The following is an 18,140-nucleotide window of genomic DNA, read 5'->3' on the forward strand; positions in this document are numbered from 1 at the left end:
GCCCAGGAGTTGGAACTGCACTGATTCACTTTGAGCATAGGTAATTTTATTTCAACAACTTAGTCAGCTCCAGTATTTGCCTGCGCACTGGAGAGGAGTTGTAGTCAGGACAGAGCAGGTTTTTGACCCTGAGGCTGCCTTTGGATCAGCAGGCATTGCCCCAGCAGGAAATGGTTGAGGTACTCTGCAGCCTGCTCTGGATCCTGCCTCAAGCTGTGTTTTGTCCAAGGACCTCATGAAGGAGCTGCTTCACTTTAGTAAAGAAGTCTACCAGCTTGTTGAGTGGAAATGGGCAGGAGCTAGCCTCATTCGATGGTGTTGGCTTTTGAGTGGGGAGCGCTGTTGGCAATGGCTGCTGAGTGGGGGGTTGTGTTGGCCATGGTTTATAAGTGGGAAGTGGTGTCGGCCATGGATTATGAGTGGGGGGTTGGGTTGGCCATGGCTTATGAGTGGGAAGTGGTGTTGGCCACGGCTTATAAGTGGGGGGTCGTGTTGGCCATGGCTTATGAGTGGGAAATGATGTTGGCAATGGCTTATGAGTGGGAAATGATGTTGGCAATGGCTTATGAGTGGGAAATGATGTTGGCAATGGCTTATGAGTGGGAAGTGGTGTTGGCCATGGCTTATAAGTGGGAAGTGATGTTGGCAATGGCTTATGAGTGGGGGGTCGTGTTGTCCATGGCTTATAAGTGGGGGGTTGTGTTGGCCACGGCTTATGAGTGGGAAGTGATGTTGGTAATGGCTTATGAGTGGGGGGTCGTGTTGTCCATGGCTTATAAGTGGGAGGTGGTGGTGTCCATGGCTTATAAGTGGGGGGTCGTGTTGGCCATGGCTTATGAGTGGGAAGTGATGTTGGCAATGGCTTATAAGTGGGAGAGGGGGTTGTCCATGGCTTATAAGTGGGGGGTCGTGTTGACCATGGCTTCTGGGTTGTTTGGTGGGCAGTCAGAAAATGACTCCAGGCTTGTGATGTTGGAGAATCACTTCTAACTGTGTTTGAGCCGGTATGGACCTGAATCCAGTTGTTGAAGTCCTGAGTGGAGATGTAGACTCCAGGCTGCTTTGCTCTGGCACAGCCTTTTCCCCAGCTGGTCACTCCAACAACCCACCAGTAGTCAGCGTGGTTGTCCTGGCACATGAGAGGACCACCACTGTCACCCTGCAGCAGAGCAGAGAGGATTAAGGTGGTGTTGGTGGCCCCTACCAGCATTGGGTCTCCTCCTCTCTCACAGCCCCTGCCAGAGCTGTATTCCCAGCAGAGGAAAAGCTCTGCTCAGGGGCTGGAGCCTCCAGAGGCTTGGCTGTGAATGGCTTGGGGTCCTGTAGGATAGGGCTCTCTCTGTCCTCTCTGCACAGGGCTCCTGCAGGTGCAGAGGATGAACATTTGGCACCTGCACCTCTGGGCTGCCAGGAGCACTAGCTGGGCTTTCTGGGCTTTCAGGCACAAGGGGAGCCCTGTGCAGGCAGGTGTGGATGGGGAGTGTGTGGGAAGCCCCCACAGCAGCCGGGGGTAGCCGGGGCTGGGAGAGTGACTGAGTGGCCGGGCAAAGCAGGTCCTGGGCTGTGTTGGGGTGGTGCTGCTGGTGTTGCTAGGGGCTGAGTGGCTCGTGGCATGCTCCTACCTGGCAGGTGTCAATGAGGCCCTGTGGGTAACCAGCACACAAGTTGTGGGTATGGATTTCCCCAGCATACCAGCCACTGCTGTTGCAGAGCTGGACATCGATGAGCTGGACCTTGGCCTCCTGCAGGTGATCACTTGATTCTTGAGCTGTGAGAAGAGAAAGGAATAAACCCTGAGCACCACATTGCACATTCTCCTCTTGTTGGAATGCATGAAGTAAAAACTCCTTTGAGGCCCTCAGGGAGAAAAAGAAATACAAGGATTGAATTAAAGCCTTTAGAGAAACTTAAATATATTAACCCACAGATATAAAGTAAGAGTGAAAGTTAAACTTTTAAATTAATAGAAATATAGCTTAAATACTTCAAAAGTCTGTGTTAGCTAATGAAAAGCCCTAAACCATAGTTTATAGTTCAGTAATGTTACCCTTCACAGATTCAACTTAGTCCCAAACACAATAAAAACATAGCTTGCATTTTTAAATAAAACAGATAAGATTATTCACACAAAAAAATAATGCTCTATACATAACATTTAAGTAAAACTGACAATAACTTTGTGTATTAAGAATGAGATCAGTATAGAAAGAATGTTTTAGAATCGTGTTTTTAGCTGATTGAATGATTTATGAATTTAATCCCCTTTATTAGGATAAAACATGCACAAATAATAACTCCACCATCATCACCACCTGAAGAAGACCTACTGCAACTACTTCTACTAACGGAACTCTATGCTGGGAAGCTACTATTCAGAATTCAGGACTTTATACCAAAAACTTTTAACAAAGACTTTAATTCTCTAATCTCTTTACCTTTAAAACTAATACATTCATACAATAAACATCTTTATAACAACCAACAATTACTCTTATCTCCTTAAAAATTCAAAGACCCCCCACAAACGACTCAACAACCTCTCCTGACTAGGGAAGGGCATCCTCTCCCCTAGGGCTTGGCTTTCCCTCTGCAGAGGAACTGGAGCTGCTGCCTGCCTTTGGGGTGAGTAGGCCAGGCCCATCTCTGCAGAGGGGGACACACTGCAGCTTGGCTTTGGTCTCTGCTGTGGGGAAGCCCAAACCCTCTCCCCACTGTGCTGAGCTAGCCCAGAAGTCTCTCTTGGGAACTCACCTCTTGCAGCAGTGGAACCCCAGCCAGCAACCCAGCAGTTCTGCAGCTCTGACACTCTCAGTGTGGCATCAGGCACACAGGCCAGCTGGATGTAGGGGCTGCACTGGACAGGATGGTCCAATTCCAGCAAGGCAATGTCGTAGCTCATGTCAGCAGGACTGTAGTACTGGTGTATCACCAACTGCTTGACACTGCGTATTTGTGCCCCAGGGCCTGGCTGAGTCAATTGGGTGGCTCCAATCACCAGATACACCATGCTGATGTTACTGGAAAGGAGATGGAGAGAGGTCTGAGAGGGAGCAGAGCCATGTGCCACAGCAGTCCAGCAGTTGCCAGACCTCTGCATGGCAAAGCACAGGAGGGAGCAGTGCTCTGGCAGGTGTGAGTGCCCTTGTACACCTGAGGCTGGGAGAATGTCAAGCTGAAAGCTGCTGGGAAGCCTTGGCACAAGGCCAGGCTTCTCCTGAGCAGTGTGGCAGCTGGGCTGCCTGAGAGGAAAGGGGAGGGGAGTAGCAGGTGGTGCTGCTGGCAGGGCACCTGCTAGTGTTGTGGGGATGTCCCCATTCCCTGCTCCTACTTACTCAAACTTGTCGAAGCAGTGGGCTGCTGTGAGGACCCACTGAGTGCCGATGAGAGACCCTCCACACCAATGCCCCCGGTCTGGTGCCCAGGGATGCTGGATGCTGACAATCCATGGCCAGGCCCCTGGCAGGGCACCTGTGCCACCCACAATGCGTGTCATGCCGTTGTCATAAGCCAGGTTGCCATAGTAGTAACTCATGAGGCCATAGTCAGACACCACAGCTCGGAGTCCGCAGGTTCCTCTGCAAGCAGAAAGTAATTTCCATGCTGCTCCATAGCCTGTTGTGGCTCAGGCTGAAGCTCAGCCCTCTGCCCTCCCCACAAGGGCTTGCAGGCACAGCAGGCCAGGGAAGCCCATGGGGTGTGTGTCTGTCCGTGCCAGCAGCTGGCTGCTGGCAAGGAGCTGAGGCTGTCCCATGGTGGGTGGGAAGCTGTGGCCCAGCCATGGGGGCCAGGCGGGGCCCTGCAGGGAAGGCCCCAAGTGTTGCCGTGGCTCCCTGCCAGGGCCTGGGGCCACTTACCCGCAGTTGTCCCATGTCCCGTGCACCAGCCCGGCCACGGTCAGCAGGACGAGGAGACTGAGCCAGTTCATGGCTGCCAGAGGCTCGTGTGAGTAGCAAGCACTGAGGGCTCCGTGCAGCAGCACAGCCACAGCCGCAATGCCCACAGCAGCCACGCTGCCCTTGGTGCCCTCGGTGCTGGGGCTGATGTCACAGAGCGGTGGGTTCCGTGTTCTGAGTGCTGGGGTGTCTGGGCCTTAGGGGGCCCACTGGGGGAGGGGCAACATCTAATTGTGGAGCCATAGAATGGTTTGGTTGGAAGGGAGCATCTAGCTCTGATACCCTTGCCTTGAGCATTGAGGTGTCAGAAAAATTAATCCACAAACACCAGAGGTTGATGTCCAGAAAGGAGGAAGAGGAGTTCTTTTACTTTATTCGAATAAAGGGAGAGGCCCTGGGGCATTCCCCTGGGGTCTCTCAAATTTTTGGAGGATGCAGCCTCCTTTTTGTCCTAATTTCCTGGCTACATGCCCCTCTCTCTTTCCATATTGGCTGTGGTACTTGAGAGGTACAGACTTCTCAAGTATCTAAGATTCCCTCAAATGTATAACCCTCTCTCTTAATTTTGAATTCTTATGGAATTTATGTTTTTTCTTCATTGTTTCTTTTATTTTTCGATATCCAATTTCATTTATCAGCAAATATACAGTTTGCTTGTAAAGGCAGATATCTTTTTTTCCATTCTTCAATCAGTGGAATCCTTCCCATTGTTTCTTTTATCTCCCAGTGTTAGTTTTATCTACCAGCAGAGCCACAGTTTTTCCTCTCAGAGGGATAGCTTGCACTGGAAAAGAGCTTGGCTCAGAAGCTGTCCTTGAACATAGTGACAGTGGCTTCCCCCACCTGATATGACAGATCTGGACGATAGTTGAAGATTAGGGTAACTTGTCATTTGTCTTCATCACTGTAGGCAGCCTTTTATAATAATTGTTAGATGGGTTGCCTGTCTTATCCTTTTGTAAATATATGCTAATGATTTGATGTCCTGCTTACTTATCCATTTGCAATTTTTTGCAGTTTTGAATTATAGTAAATTATATTTATTCCTGAAGTTGGTGTCTGTGTCTTCTGTGCCTATGCTGCCTACATGAGAAACAGGCATCCACAACTGCTCTGGGATGCCAGTATCTCAGCCGCATCACAGTCAATAATTCCTTCCCAATATCCCATGTAAAACTACCCTCTGTCACTGTAAAGTCATTGCCCCTTGTCCTGTCAGGACCTGCCCTTGTAAGAAGGCTCACTGCTGCTGTCTTTAAGCCCCTCTTTCTGCAGGATGAGATTGTGTAGTTCCCAGGGAAGGCAGCTGCTGAGGAATCCATTTGGGGCGGGGAGCTGGCTGTGCAGCTGCAATGCCAGCTGCAGATTGAGCTCTGGCTGACAGGAGCCCAGGACCAGAGGCAGTGAAATCCCCACACTTTGCATAACAGAGGGCACAGGGAGCTGTTCCACCGGCCAGGGGTTTGAAATGGACACTGAGTGTGGCAGCAGGAGCCGGTGGCTCTTTATTGAACATGACATTGGCGGCAAGTCTGCTGGGGGATTCATGGGGCAGAACGGGTATGGAAATCTGCTCTGTCTGGGTGACAGTGGCATGGGTAGGGAATTAAATGGGGCATCCATTAGCTCGCTGGAGCAACCCTTGCCTTGGAATAGTCACACAGGAGAGTTTCCTCAGCACTATGGCATCCCAGACAGGACTGTAGAGAAGTACTTGGAGCCCCCCTTCTCCAAATGTGCAGCAGGTGAGTTTCCCTGGGATTTTTAGAGCAGAACGGAGCCAAAGAGGGAGTGTTACAATTCCATGCACAGATTCTATGTAAATGATAAGGGTGGATTTGAGCCTCTCTGTTGTTGCAGACTTTGGTGCAGATTTGGTGAAATCACTGGTAGAGAGAGGGTGGAGAAGGCGTGTGCAGCATGGTCCGTGTAAGGCGGCCACAGAGGAGTTGTGGAGGTCCCCCTAAGGTGCAAGGGGTGGGGGGGGAGAGCTGAAGTCTCTGCTAGGATGCTTGAGTCTCTGCTTGAAGGGTTTTGGAGACAGGCACAGGGAGAGCTTTGTGTCCCTCGTGCCACACAGTGGGTGCTAGGGTCCCCAGGCACAGGGGGCTGAAGTCCCTTCTTGGCATGCAAAAAGGAGTTTCGTGCCTTGTACTTCTTGATGTGATGGGAAATATCCCAGCTTTATGGGAGGAGGCGTCTGTGTCCGATGTTCTGCAGAACTGGGAGAAATTGCTTGGGCAGAAGAATTTTGCCAAGGGAGAGCAATAAGGCTGTTCAAGGATGATTGGGCAGCTCTAAGCTGATCTGCTCACTGAGCAGGGTAATGGCCATCCCCAGCCTTGAGTGTCACTCTTGCACTCAATGTCTCCAGCGAGCAAGCAGCCTCTGAAATTTACTTCAGGAAATATTTGAAGAAGCTTATGGCAGGGTGGCAGGAACCAGTACAGATGTGGGGTGATTGTTCTCAGCATAGCCCATTTTGATTAACACAAAGAGTGCCACCTGCCATGAGGGAGGACTCCATTGGCCTGGAAGCCAAGAAGGGTATCCAGAAGCAGATGGAGTGACACCTAACAAAAGGCATTTTGAAGCATTCTGTTAGGTGGAGAAAGTCAAGGTACACTTACCTTCACCTGAAAAGAGTGTTAGATTCTGAGACATAGAGTGTGTGCCCTTGTCTCTGATACCTAACTCTGACCTCCAATAAAAACACTGAATTTCATACAACACCCTGAAAACAACTGTTAACTAGAAAAACTAAAAGTGTAAGTGTGTAGATTAGAGAATTTTCTTAAGTCACTAGGTGAAAAAGTTAGAGTCTAAGCTAGTTTAGAAAACAGAAGACAAGATGGAGGATTTAGTGTTGTCTCTTTTCCTTCTTTCTTCTTCATCATCTTCTTCTAGAGGTTTTGGTGTAGTAACAGGTGATTGGACAGAAAATGCCTCAATGCAGCACACAGGTGATAGGTCATTGGATCGCTAAGGAAAATAATTTACTTTTCTATTGTTAATTGGGTAAAAATAAGTCTAAAGATAAAAGAACTGTGTGGTCTGAGGGCATTTTGTGCCATTCAAGCCCAAATATATATCAAATATATATCAAATATATATATTTGATATATATATATATATATTGATATTTGATACCTATTGATATTTGATATATATTGATATTTGATCAATATATATCGAAGCTGTGTTGGGTTGAACTTCTGCAGAAAGTCTGGGGAATACCTGCCAAGTATTTTGATACTATATATTAATAAACACTAGAAACAAGAAGCAAACAAGCCTTTGGAGAATCTTTTCTGAAACAGAACTGAGATAAGGGAAACTCCCTTTTGAGGAGGTATCCCAGAGAGAACACAGCCCTGAAAAAACCAAAAACCCACAACAACATGTAGTGCTATAGACAGCAGCTGCCTTCAACAAGACTTCCCCATGGCATTCCTCTACCATTTTTTCTTTCCCTCTCCCAACAACCTAAATATTGAGGTTTGATTGAAAGGATATAAAATGATGAGGAGAATTTGTGAAGTTTGTAGGTGATTTGTAAGTGAAATGAGAAAAGAAGTTTCTTACATATCTTCTGGTGATTATACGCAGCACACAGGAAACAAGCACAGGAAGCTTCAAATTGTGCATCTGGCTCTTTGATTGCTCAATTTCTCCATTTGCCAGGCTTATACAGCCCTCTCATCTTCCTCAACTCCTCCTTCTCTCTGCTCTTATCTCCTCCCAAATACAGAGCCAAGCCCAGGAATCTTTTCCCCCTGCCTCCCAGGCTGGCCCTGCCTGTGAACAGCCTTGGTGTTGCAGCTGCTCTTGGCCCACTCAGCTTGGCCTCCCATGGTGTGCTCTCCTACTGTTCCTGCCAGGTTCCTCTCCCCAGAATGACCCCAGCTCTTCCTTTGAGTGTCTGGGAAGTGTGACCTCCTGGTACATCAATCCCTGCTTAGTACCAGTGAAATCTGGCTCTGCCTTGGGGCACTGGCACTCCAGTCAGGAGCCAGGAGTTTCCCTTGTCATGCTTGGGACTTTTCCAGATGTGTTGCCTTAGCCCAGGCTCACACCAGGCCCTAATGAGCAGCCCATGGGCCTTTGAGCACCACCCCAAAAGTGTCTGTTTTTTTCCTATCCCCTTCCTGGGTTTGATGGACCAGATTCCTCCAACCCTTGGTGGTTCAGAGCACTCTTCTCTCTGACCAGGCACTTTGGGGCTCTTTGGATCCACTTCTGTGCCTTTGTGCCCTCAGGCCCATTCTGACTTGCCCAGGAGCAGGAATTGCACTGAAAAGATGACTTGTGGTGAACAAAGGGAACTTTATTTCAACAACTAAATCAACTCCAGTGTTTGTGTGCACAGAGGAGAGGAGTGTGGGCAGGACAGAGCAGGTTTTTGACCCTGAGGCCGCCTTTGGATCAGAAGGCATTGCCCCAGCAGGAAATGGTTGAGGTACTCTGCAGCCTGCTCTGGATCCTGCCTGTCCTGCTGCTCAAGAAGCACTTTCAATTGCGTGTGCATGCATGTTGTACTCGATCCAGTCATAGAAGTGCTGAGTGGACGTGTAGACTCCAGGCCGCATTTCTCTGGCACAGCCGTTTCCAAAGCTGGTTATTCCAATGACCCACCAGTACTCAGCGTTGTTGTCCTGGCACATGAGAGGACCACCACTGTCACCCTGAAGAAGAGCAGAGAGGATTAAGATGGTATTGGTGGCCCCTGCCAGCATTGGGGCTGTCTCCTCCTCTCTCACAGCCCCTGCCAGAGCTGTATTCCCAGCAGAGGAAAGCTCTGCTCAGGAGCTGGAGCCTCCAGAGGCTTGGCTGTGAATGGCTTAGGGTCCTGTAGGGTAGGGCTCTCTCTGTCCTCTCTGCACAGGGCTCCTGCAGGTGCAGAGGATGAACATTTGGCACCTGCACCTCTGGGCTGCCAGGAGCACTAGCTGGGCTTTCTGGGCTTTCAGGCACAAGGGGAGCCCTGTGCAGGCAGGTGTGGATGGGGAGTGTGTGGGAAGTCCCCACAGCAGCAGCCGGGGGTAGCTGGGGCTGGGAGAGCGACTGAGTGGCCGGGCAAAGCAGGTCCTGGTCTGTGTTGGGGTGGTGCTGCCGGTGCTGCTGGGGGCTGAGTGGCTCATGACCCGCTCCTACCTGGCAGGTGTCGATGAGGCCCTGTGGGTAACCAGCACACAAGTTGTGGGTGTGCACTGCCCCTGCGTACCAGCTGCTGCTGTTGCAGAGCTGGACATCGATGAGCTGGACCTTGGCCTCCTGCAGGTGATCAGGTGCCTGTTGAGCTGTGAGCAGAGAAAGGAATAAGCGTCTGGCAGCTCCATGCTACTTCTACTGATCTGTGTGTGGGGGATGGTTTTCCCTAGGGCATGGCTTTCCCTCTGCAGAGGCACTGGGGTGCTGTGTCCCTGCTCTCTGCCTTTGGGGAGCAGGCCAGGCCCATCTCTGCAGAGGTGTTTGTCCAACAGCCTGGCTGTGGCCTCTGCTGTGGGGAAGCCCAAACCCTCTTCCCAGTGCTCTTAACTGGCTTAGGAGTTGTTCTTGGAACTCACATCTTGCAGTGGTGGCACCCCAGCCAGCAATCCAGCAGTTGTAGAGCTCTGAGACCCTTAGGGCGGGGTCAGCCACACAGGCCAGCTGGATGTAGGGGCTGCACAGGACAGGGTAGTCCAATTGTAACAGGGCGATGTCGTAGCTGTAGTCGGCAGAACTGTAGTACGGGTGTATCACCACCTGCTTGACATTGCGCACTACGGCCCCAGCGCCTGGCTGAGACAACTGGGTGGCTCCAATCACCACGTACATCATGGTGATGTTACTGGAAAGGAGATGGAGAGAGGTCTGAGAGGGAGCAGAGCCATGTGCCACAGCAGCCCAGCAGTTATCAGACCTCTGCATGGCAAAGCAGAGAGGGAGCAGGGCTCTGGCAGGTGTGAGTGCCCTTGTACACCTGAGGCTGGGAGAATGTCAAGCTGAAAGCTGCTGGGAAGCCTTGGCACAAGGCCAGGCTTCTCCTGAGCAGTGTGGCAGCTGGGCTGCCTGAGAGGAAAGGGGAGGGGAGTAGCAGGTGGTGCTGCTGGCAGGGCACCTGCTAGTGTTGTGGGGATGTCCCCATTCCCTGCTCCTACTTACTTTAATTTGTCAAAGCAGTGGGCTGCTGTGAGGACCCACTCTGCAGTGATGAGAGACCCTCCACAGAAATGCCCCAGATTTATAATCCAGGGATGCTGGAGGCTGACCATCCATGGCCAGGATGCTTCCACTGCACCTGTGCCACCCACGATGCGTGTCATGCCATAGTCATAAGCCATGATATGGTTGTAGACAGGAGCTCGGAACCCACAGGACCCTCTGCAAGCAGAAAGTGATTTCCATGCTGCTCCATGGCCTGCTGTGGCTCAGGCTGAAGCTCAGCCCTCTGCCCTCCCCACAAGGGCTTGCAGGCACAGCAGGCCAGGGAAGCCCATGGGGTGTGTGTCTGTCCGTGCCAGCAGCTGGCTGCTGGCAAGGAGCTGAGGCTGTCCCATGGTGGGTGGGAAGCTGTGGCCCGGCCATGGGGGACAGGCGGGGCCCTGCAGGGAAGGCCCCAAGTGTTGCCGTGGCTCCCTGCCAGGGCCTGGGGCCACTTACCCGCAGGTGTACTCTATGCTGTGGGCCAGCCCGGCCACGGTCAGCAGGACGAGGAGACTGAGCCAGTTCATGGCTGCCAGAGGCTCGTGTGAGCAGCAAGCACTGAGGGCTCCGTGCAGCAGCACAGCCACAGCCGCAATGCCCACAGCAGCCACACTGCCCTTGGTGCCCTCGGTGCAGGGGCTGATGTCACAGAGCGGTGGGTTCCGTGTTCTGAGTGCTGGAGGGGAGTCTGGGGCACTGGGGGAGGGGCAGCAACTAATTGAGGAGCTATAGAATGGTTTGTGGTAGAAGGGAGCTTTGGAGATCATCTAGCGTTGATCCCCTTGCTCTGGGCATGGAGGGAACACTTGCACTGCTAAAGATTGTTCAGAGCCTGTCTCAGAAGCTGTCTGTAAACATTTCAAGGGATGGGGCATCCACAGCTGCTTGGGACAACTTTACCAATTCCTCAGTATCCTCACAGTCAAGAACTCTGTCTCAATATCCCATCTAAAGTTACCCTCTGTCATTGTAAAGTCATTGCCCCTTGTTTTATCACTATCTACCCTTGTAGGAAGGCTCCCTGCAGTTTTCTGTAGGTCCCTTTTCTTCCAGGCTGGGGCTGTGCAGTCCCTGGGGCATGCTGTGGCTGTCTCCTGTCACTGTCTGCTACTATCTCACAGGAAAACAGCTGGCCTGGTGTCCTGGTTTTGGGCAAATTTGGGAGAGACCCTCCAAGTGGGGTTCCTCCAGAAAACAAATTTAAGCAGCCTCTCCCCCAGCTGGTTCAGGAAAAGATTTCCTTGGAGAAAAGTGGAAGAAACCTGTTTATTTAACAGAAATTGAATAATATGAAACAATAAAACCTCTCGCTGTTTGATGAGATGTGAAATCCAGAAGGTCCTTTTCATGTGGTGTAGCTTGGCTCACTCAGGTTTTTATCAGTCCATCCGGCACTGGAAAGTGCCAAGGTCCAGGCCCCGGTGGGCCACAGGCGTGAGCTCCCGGGGTTTGGCTGGGTGTTCAGTCCAGAGCAGGCTTGCACAGATCCAAGAAAATTGGGAAAAAAACAAAGGTCCAGGGAACTCCTCTGCCTCAGGTAGCTAGAACTAACTAAAAGCCAGAGAGAAGCTCTGTCCCGCTGTCTGTCCGTGCTGCAGACACCACAGTCCAGGAGCGGGATGTGTGGGAGTGATGTTTTTCCTTAACACAAACTGCGCGCTTCTTCTTCCCCCTCTCTTGCTCTCAAAGCCAGTCTTAAAGGTGCAGAACTTAATATATAACATAAACCAGACGATTGGGGATACCAGTATCATAAAGTCACCCCAGGACATAGCCACACTTGAATAGTGAACATTTAAGAAGCAAGATGAACAAAGTAAAAGAAATTTAAAATTAAAATTAATTTAATTAGAAATTGTCATATTATTTTAACTAAAGTGTTCAATTTCAATTCCAGCTACAGGAAGTTTATTCTCCGAGGGCTCAGGTGTGTTCAGGTAATCGCAGTCAAAAGTGACAGTAGAGGAGACTGGGTGAAAGGAGTAACACGTCCACTTCTTTTATTGGCAGTGTAACTGTTTGTCAAGAACAGCACCTGGGTGTGGACTCCAGAAACCCCCACACCCTCTTACCTGTTGTGCCCATCAGCAGGCTCACAGAGATGAGTCTCCATCACACTGCAGATTGGCTGATGGCTGATGGAAAACCATTCCCAGAGTCCATTCCCAGGTGGGCCACTGGTGTGAACTGCTGGGGTTTGTCTGGGTTTTCAGTCCAGAGCATCTTTGAACAGATCCAAGAAAAAGGGAAAAAAACAGTCTGGGGAACTTCTCTGCCTCAGGTAGCTAGAAAACAAAAAGCCAAGGAGAGCTCTGTCCCACTGTCTGTCTGTGCTGCAGACGGCATGTTCCGGGAGCAGGATGTGGGGGAGTGAGTGCTTATTCTGAACACAAACTGTGCACTTCTTCTTCCACCTGCTTCACTCTCAGAGCCAGTCTTAAATGTGTAGAACTTAATATGTAACATAAGCAAGGTGATTTGGGATAGAAGAATCATAAAGTCACCCCAGGACATTGCCCATGTAGCAGCACTTGGGCCTGTCAGGACAGGACAGGATGTGAAGAATGTGCTCTACACCACAGCTTCAGGGAATGGTCCATCCTGGAGCCTCTGGCAGAAGAGACCTGGGGAGACTCGAGGCTGACCTCTTGGATTTTGGAGCCATGCATACAGAATCTGAGGCCAGCTACACCCCAACAGAGGAATAGATGCTTGCAGGCTATGAAGTGGTTTGAGCTGCCTCAGAAGTGACTGGCACTGAAGCACAGCTCCTTCTGGTAGCCTGACTACCAGTGCTGGGCTGGATATTTAAAGGAAAGTTCCCTGCAATACATCATGCCACCAATGCTACCAGGAGGAAATGGATGACTCACATCACAGTGAGGTCAAATAGGAAATCCATGTTGCCCTGGCATCTTGGAAGTCACCACAAACTGGTCCAAAGGTGAGAGCTTTTGATTTCCTTCAGAAGAGGAAGAACAGGTGTCATGTGCTGAGGAAGCCCCACCATATATCCAGCTTCTGGAGAGTGAAGGACGGTACACCCTCTTCACTGATGGATCCTGCTGTATTGTAGGGACCAGTAGGAAATGGAAAAGAGCTGTGTGGAGCCCTATGCTGGGAGTTGCAGAAGCTACTGAAGGATGAAGTGGATCCAGTCAGATTGCAGAGCTGAAAGTTCTGGCTTTGGACATTGCTGTATAAGAGAAGTGGCCAACACTCTACCTCTACGCTGACTGCTGCATGGCAGCAAATGGTCTGGCAGTGTCTGGAAAGGTGGAAAGAGGCCAAATGCAGCATAGAGGAAAACCAGTCTGGGCTGCTGAAGAAAGGCAAGACATCACTGCCTGGGAAGAGGAGCTGACTGTTAAAGTTTGTCATGTGGATGTCCCCATGTCCAGGACTCAGGCAATAATGAACAGGTGGATCAGGCTACGTATTCAAGGTGTTACAGATAAGTTTGGATTGGCAACATAAGGGGAAGTTGTTCCTAGCTCAATGGGCCTGTGATACCTCAGGTCAGCAGGGCAGAGAGGCTACCGATAAGTGGGCCCAAGACTAGGGGAGGATTTAACCATGGACACAGTCTTGCAGGTTATCCATGATTTGAGGTATGCTGATAGAACAAGGGGCAATGGCTTTTGATCCTTCCCTGAGGAGTTTCAGGATGGCCTACCATTAATTTTTTATCCCAACATGAATATTGTGGAGTTGAATAAATGGGTATAAAATCTTGGGGAGTATTTCTACAGTATCTAGGTGATTTGTAAATTGGCAAGTTAGGAAGTCTGTTGCCCATCCTGTGGTGATTATGTGCAGCACTCAGGCAAATGAGCACAGCAAGATTCAGTTTGTGTATGTGCATCTGGCTCTTTGATTGCTCCATCTCTCCATTTGCCAGGCTTATACAGCCCTCTCATCTTCCTCAACTCCTCCCTCTCTCTGCCCTCACCTCCTCCCAAATACGGAGCTGTTGAGGGTTAGATGTCCTTTTTTTTTGTTTGTTTTGTTGTTCTGGCCTGCCCGTGGAATTTTTAGCCATTAGCTGCGGAGACAACCTAACTGTGGGTATTTAGTGGGTGCTCGATAAAGGACAAAGAGTGGCCGGGCCCGGGGGGGAAGGGGGCAGGAAAGGAGGGTGGGGACAGTTTTTGGCTTGCTTTCTTTGGCTTCGGGAAAAGATATTCGTTTGCTGCGTGGCGGAGCTGCTGCGGTGGAGAGAAGGGAATTTCGCCATCACCCAGACGGAGCTGCTGCTTCTTCTCCTTCTCTCCTCTTTGTTGGTGGCCTCGCACCCCCTCTCCTGCCGGGACGTGTGCCAGTGCCAGGCACCGCTGCGGAGCTGCTGATACACCTCATCCACCGGCCCAGGATCTCAGCTCGTCCCTGCTGTTCCAGCCAACTGTTCCTCAGAGCCCTGCAGGAGCACCGGGACTGACTGCCCGAGTGGGTTTGTGAAAACAAAGCCTCTCCTCCATTCCGTCTCAGCCGAGAAAGCTGTCACGGGGTCCCTGGTTCTGTGTTCTTGTTATTGCTGTAGTTATTGTTGTTTGTTTGCCTGGTTATACTAGTAAAGAACTGTTATTCCTATTCCCAGATCTCTGCCTAAAGGCCCCTTGATTTCAAAATTATAATAATTCGGAGGGAGGGGGTCTACATTCTTTCATCCCAAGGGAGGCTCCTGCTATCCCTAGCAGACACCTGTCTTCTAGAACTGAGATAGGAGTCAAGCCCAGGAATCTTTTCCCCCTGCCTCCCAGGCTGGCCCTGCCTTGGTGTTGCAGCTGCTCTTGGCCCACTCAGCTTGGCCTCCCATGGCATTCCTGGTGTGCTCTCCTACTGTTCCTGCCAGGTTCCTCTCCCCAGAATGACCCCAGCTCTTCCTTTGAGTATCTGGGAAGTGTGACCTCCTGGTACATCAATCCCTGCTTAGTACCAGTGAAATCTGGCTCTGCCTTGGGGCACTGGCACTCCAGTCAGGAGCCAGGAGTTTCCCTTGTCATGCTTGGGACTTTTCCAGATGTGTTGCCTTAGCCCAGGCTCACACCAGGCCCTAATGAGCAGCCCATGGGCCTTTGAGCACCACCCCAAAAGTGTCTGTTTTTTTCCTATCCCCTTCCTAGGTTTGATGGACCAGATTCCTCCAACCCTTGGTGTTTCAGAGCACTCTTCTCTCTGACCAGGCACTTTGGGGCTCTTTGGATCCACTCTGTGCCTTTGTGCCCTCTGGCCCATTCTGCAGATGCTGAGTGGCACTTGTTGCCTTGCCCAGGAGCAGGAATTGCACTGAAAAGATGGTTAGCTATGAACAATGGGAATTTTATTTCAACAACTAAATCAACTCCAGTGTTTGTGTGTACAGAGGAGAGGAGTGTGGGCAGGACAGAGCAGGTTTTTGACCCTGACGCTACCTTTGGATCAGAAGGCATTGTCCCAGCAGGAAATGGTTGAGGTACTCTGCAGCCTGCTCTGGATCCTGCCTGTCCTGCTGCTCAAGAAGCACTTTCAATTGCGTGTGCATGCATGTTGTACTCGATCCAGTCATAGAAGTGCTGAATGGACGTATAGACTCCGGGCCGCTTTGGCCTGGCACAGCCTTTTCCAAAGCTGGTTATTCCAATGACCCACCAGTACTCAGCGTTGTTGTCTTGGCACATGAGAGGACCACCACTGTCACCCTGAAGAAGAGCAGAGAGGATTAAGGTGGTGTTGGTGGCCCCTGCCAGCATTGGGTCTCCTCCTCTCTCACAGCCCCTGCCAGAGCTGTATTCCCAGCAGAGGAAAAGCTCTGCTCAGGGGCTGGAGCCTCCAGAGGCTTGGCTGTGAATGGCTTGGGGTCCTGTAGGGTAGGGCTCTCTCTGTCCTCTCTGCACAGGGCTCCTGCAGGTGCAGAGGATGAACATTTGGCACCTGCACCTCTGGGCTGCCAGGAGCACTAGCTGGGCTTTCTGGGCTTTCAGGCACAAGGGGAGCCCTGTGCAGGCAGGTGTGGATGGGGAGTGTGTGGGAAGCCCCCACAGCAGCAGCCGGGGGTAGCCGGGGCTGGGAGAGCGACTGAGTGGCCGGGCAAAGCAGGTCCTGGTCTGTGTTGGGGTGGTGCTGCCGGTGCTGCTGGGGGCTGAGTGGCTCACCACACGCTCCTACCTGGCAGCTATCGATGTTTCCCTGTGGGTAACCAGCACACAAGTTGTGGGTGTGCACTGCTCCTGCGTACCATCCACTGCTGTTGCAGAGCTGGACATCGATGAGCTGGACCTTGGCCTCCTGCAGGTGATCAGCTGTCTGTTGAGCTGTGAGCAGAGAAAGGAATAAGCCTCTGGCAGCTCCATGCTACTTCTACTGTTCTGTGTGTGGGGGATGGTTTTCCCTAGGGCATGGCTTTCCCTCTGCAGAGGCACTGGGGTGCTGTGTCCCTGCTCTCTGCCTTTGGGGAGCAGGCCAGGCCCATCTCTGCAGAGGTGTTTGTCCAACAGCCTGGCTGTGGCCTCTGCTGTGGGGAAGCCCAAACCCTCTCCCCAGTGCTCTTAACTGGCTCAGGAGTCGATCTTGGAACTCACATCTTGCAGTGGTGTAACCCCAGCCAGCAATCCAGCAGTTGTAGAGCTCTGAGACCCTTAGGGCGGGGTCAGCCACACAGGCCAGCTGGATGTAGGGGCTGCACAGGACAGGGTAGTCCAATTGTAACAGGGCGATGTCGTAGCTGTAGTCGGCAGAACTGTAGTACGGGTGTATCACCACCTGCTTGACATTGCGCACTACGGCCCCAGAGCCTGGCTGAGACAACTGGGTGGCTCCAATCACCACGTACATCATGGTGATGTTACTGGAAAGGAGATGGAGAGAGGTCTGAGAGGGAGCAGAGCCATGTGCCACAGCAGCCCAGCAGTTGCCAGACCTCTGCATGGCAGGGCAGAGAGGGAGCAGTGCTCTGGCAGGTGTGAGTGCCCTTGTACACCTGAGGCTGGGAGAATGTCAAGCTGAAAGCTGCTGGGAAGCCTTGGCACAAGGCCAGGCTTCTCCTGAGCAGTGTGGCAGCTGGGCTGCCTGAGAGGAAAGGGGAGGGGAGTAGCAGGTGGTGCTGCTGGCAGGGCACCTGCTGGTGTTGTGGGGATGTCCCCATTCCCTGATCCTCCTTACTTATACTCATCGAAGCAGTGGGCTGCTGTGAGGACCCACTCTGCAGTGATGAGAGACCCTCCACAGAAATGCCCTAGGTATGGTGCCCAGGGATGCTGGAGGCTGACGATCCATGGCCAGGATGCTTCCACGGCACCTGTGCCACCCACGATGCGTGTCATGCCATAGTCATAAGCCATGATATGGTTGTAGACAGGAGCTCGAAACCCACAGGACCCTCTGCAAGCAGAAAGTGATTTCCATGCTGCTCCATGGCCTGCTGTGGCTCAGGCTGAAGCTCAGCCCTCTGCCCTCCCCACAAGGGCTTGCAGGCACAGCAGGCCAGGGAAGCCCATGGGGTGTGTGTCTGTCCGTGCCAGCAGCTGGCTGCTGGCAAGGAGCTGAGGCTGTCCCATGGTGGGTGGGAAGCTGTGGCCCGGCCATGGGGGCCAGGCGGGGCCCTGCAGGGAAGGCCCCAAGTGTTGCCGTGTCTCCCTGCCAGGGCCTGGGGCCACTTACCCGCAGGTGTACTCTATGCTGTGGGCCAGCCCGGCCACGGTCAGCAGGACGAGGAGGCTGAGCCAGTTCATGGCTGCCAGAGGCCCGTGTGAGCAGCAAGCACTGAGGGCTCCGTGCAGCAGCACAGCCACAGCCGCAATGCCCACAGCAGCCACGCTGCCCTTGGTGCCCTCGGTGCTGGGGCTGATGTCACAGAGCGGTGGGTTCCGTGTTCTGAGTGCTGGATGGGGGTCTGGGACACTGGGGGAGGGGCAGCAACTAATTGAGGAGCTATAGAATGGTTTGTGGTAGAAGGGAGCTTTGGAGATCATCCAGCGTTGATCCCCTTGCTTTGGGCGTGGAGGGATAGCTTGCACTGCTAAAGATTGTTCAGAGCCTGTCTCAGAAGCTGTCGTTGAACTCTTTGAGGGATGAGACATTGAA

At 51.9% G+C, this 18,140-nt stretch overlaps 3 protein-coding genes across 3 annotated transcripts; all 3 read right to left on the reverse strand.

The window, feature by feature from the left end:
- Nucleotides 1–208: 208 nt before the first annotated feature.
- LOC102100726 (acrosin-like) lies at nt 209–3,931 on the reverse strand. Its single transcript, XM_088053369.1, has 6 exons — nt 3,855–3,931; nt 3,333–3,575; nt 2,752–3,017; nt 1,623–1,768; nt 688–1,159; nt 209–537 (listed from the first exon to the last, which is right to left on the reverse strand). The coding sequence occupies exons 1-6, from the start codon at nt 3,923–3,925 to the stop codon at nt 209–211; spliced, it is 1,527 nt and encodes a 508-aa protein (XP_087909495.1). The 5' UTR covers nt 3,926–3,931.
- Nucleotides 3,932–8,392: 4,461 nt separating this feature from the next.
- On the reverse strand, nt 8,393–10,609 carry LOC102100912 (acrosin-like). The gene is made up of 5 exons (XM_088052359.1): nt 10,539–10,609; nt 10,041–10,259; nt 9,461–9,726; nt 9,048–9,193; nt 8,393–8,578 (listed from the first exon to the last, which is right to left on the reverse strand). Exons 1-5 carry the CDS (start codon nt 10,607–10,609, stop codon nt 8,393–8,395), a joined length of 888 nt encoding a protein of 295 aa, XP_087908485.1.
- Nucleotides 10,610–15,574: 4,965 nt separating this feature from the next.
- On the reverse strand, nt 15,575–17,788 carry LOC148184601 (acrosin-like). The gene is made up of 5 exons (XM_088052365.1): nt 17,718–17,788; nt 17,220–17,438; nt 16,640–16,905; nt 16,227–16,372; nt 15,575–15,760 (listed from the first exon to the last, which is right to left on the reverse strand). Exons 1-5 carry the CDS (start codon nt 17,786–17,788, stop codon nt 15,575–15,577), a joined length of 888 nt encoding a protein of 295 aa, XP_087908491.1.
- Nucleotides 17,789–18,140: the final 352 nt, after the last annotated feature.

This window comes from Pseudopodoces humilis, chromosome 3 (genome assembly GCF_049639895.1).
Source record: "Pseudopodoces humilis isolate 2021_Gansu_Grassland_sample_001 chromosome 3, ASM4963989v1, whole genome shotgun sequence".
Taxonomy (NCBI): Eukaryota; Metazoa; Chordata; class Aves; order Passeriformes; family Paridae; genus Pseudopodoces; species Pseudopodoces humilis.

Coding starts and splice junctions, on each gene's coding strand:
- LOC102100912 (XM_088052359.1), bottom strand. CDS start 10,609: ATGAACTGGCTCAGTCTCCTCGTCCTGCTGACCGTGGCCGGGCTGGCC. Junction 9,727..10,040: donor CACTGCTTTGACAAATTAAA/GTAAGTAGGAGC, acceptor TCTCCTTTCCAG/TAACATCACCATGATGTACG. Junction 9,194..9,460: donor GGGTGCCACCACTGCAAGAT/GTGAGTTCCAAG, acceptor CTCTGCTCACAG/CTCAACAGGCACCTGATCAC.
- LOC102100726 (XM_088053369.1), bottom strand. CDS start 3,925: ATGAACTGGCTCAGTCTCCTCGTCCTGCTGACCGTGGCCGGGCTGGTG. Junction 3,018..3,332: donor CACTGCTTCGACAAGTTTGA/GTAAGTAGGAGC, acceptor TCTCCTTTCCAG/TAACATCAGCATGGTGTATC. Junction 1,160..1,622: donor GCCTCATTGACACCTGCCAG/GTAGGAGCATGC, acceptor GCTCTGCTGCAG/GGTGACAGTGGTGGTCCTCT.
- LOC148184601 (XM_088052365.1), bottom strand. CDS start 17,788: ATGAACTGGCTCAGCCTCCTCGTCCTGCTGACCGTGGCCGGGCTGGCC. Junction 16,906..17,219: donor CACTGCTTCGATGAGTATAA/GTAAGGAGGATC, acceptor TCTCCTTTCCAG/TAACATCACCATGATGTACG. Junction 16,373..16,639: donor GGGTTACACCACTGCAAGAT/GTGAGTTCCAAG, acceptor CTCTGCTCACAG/CTCAACAGACAGCTGATCAC.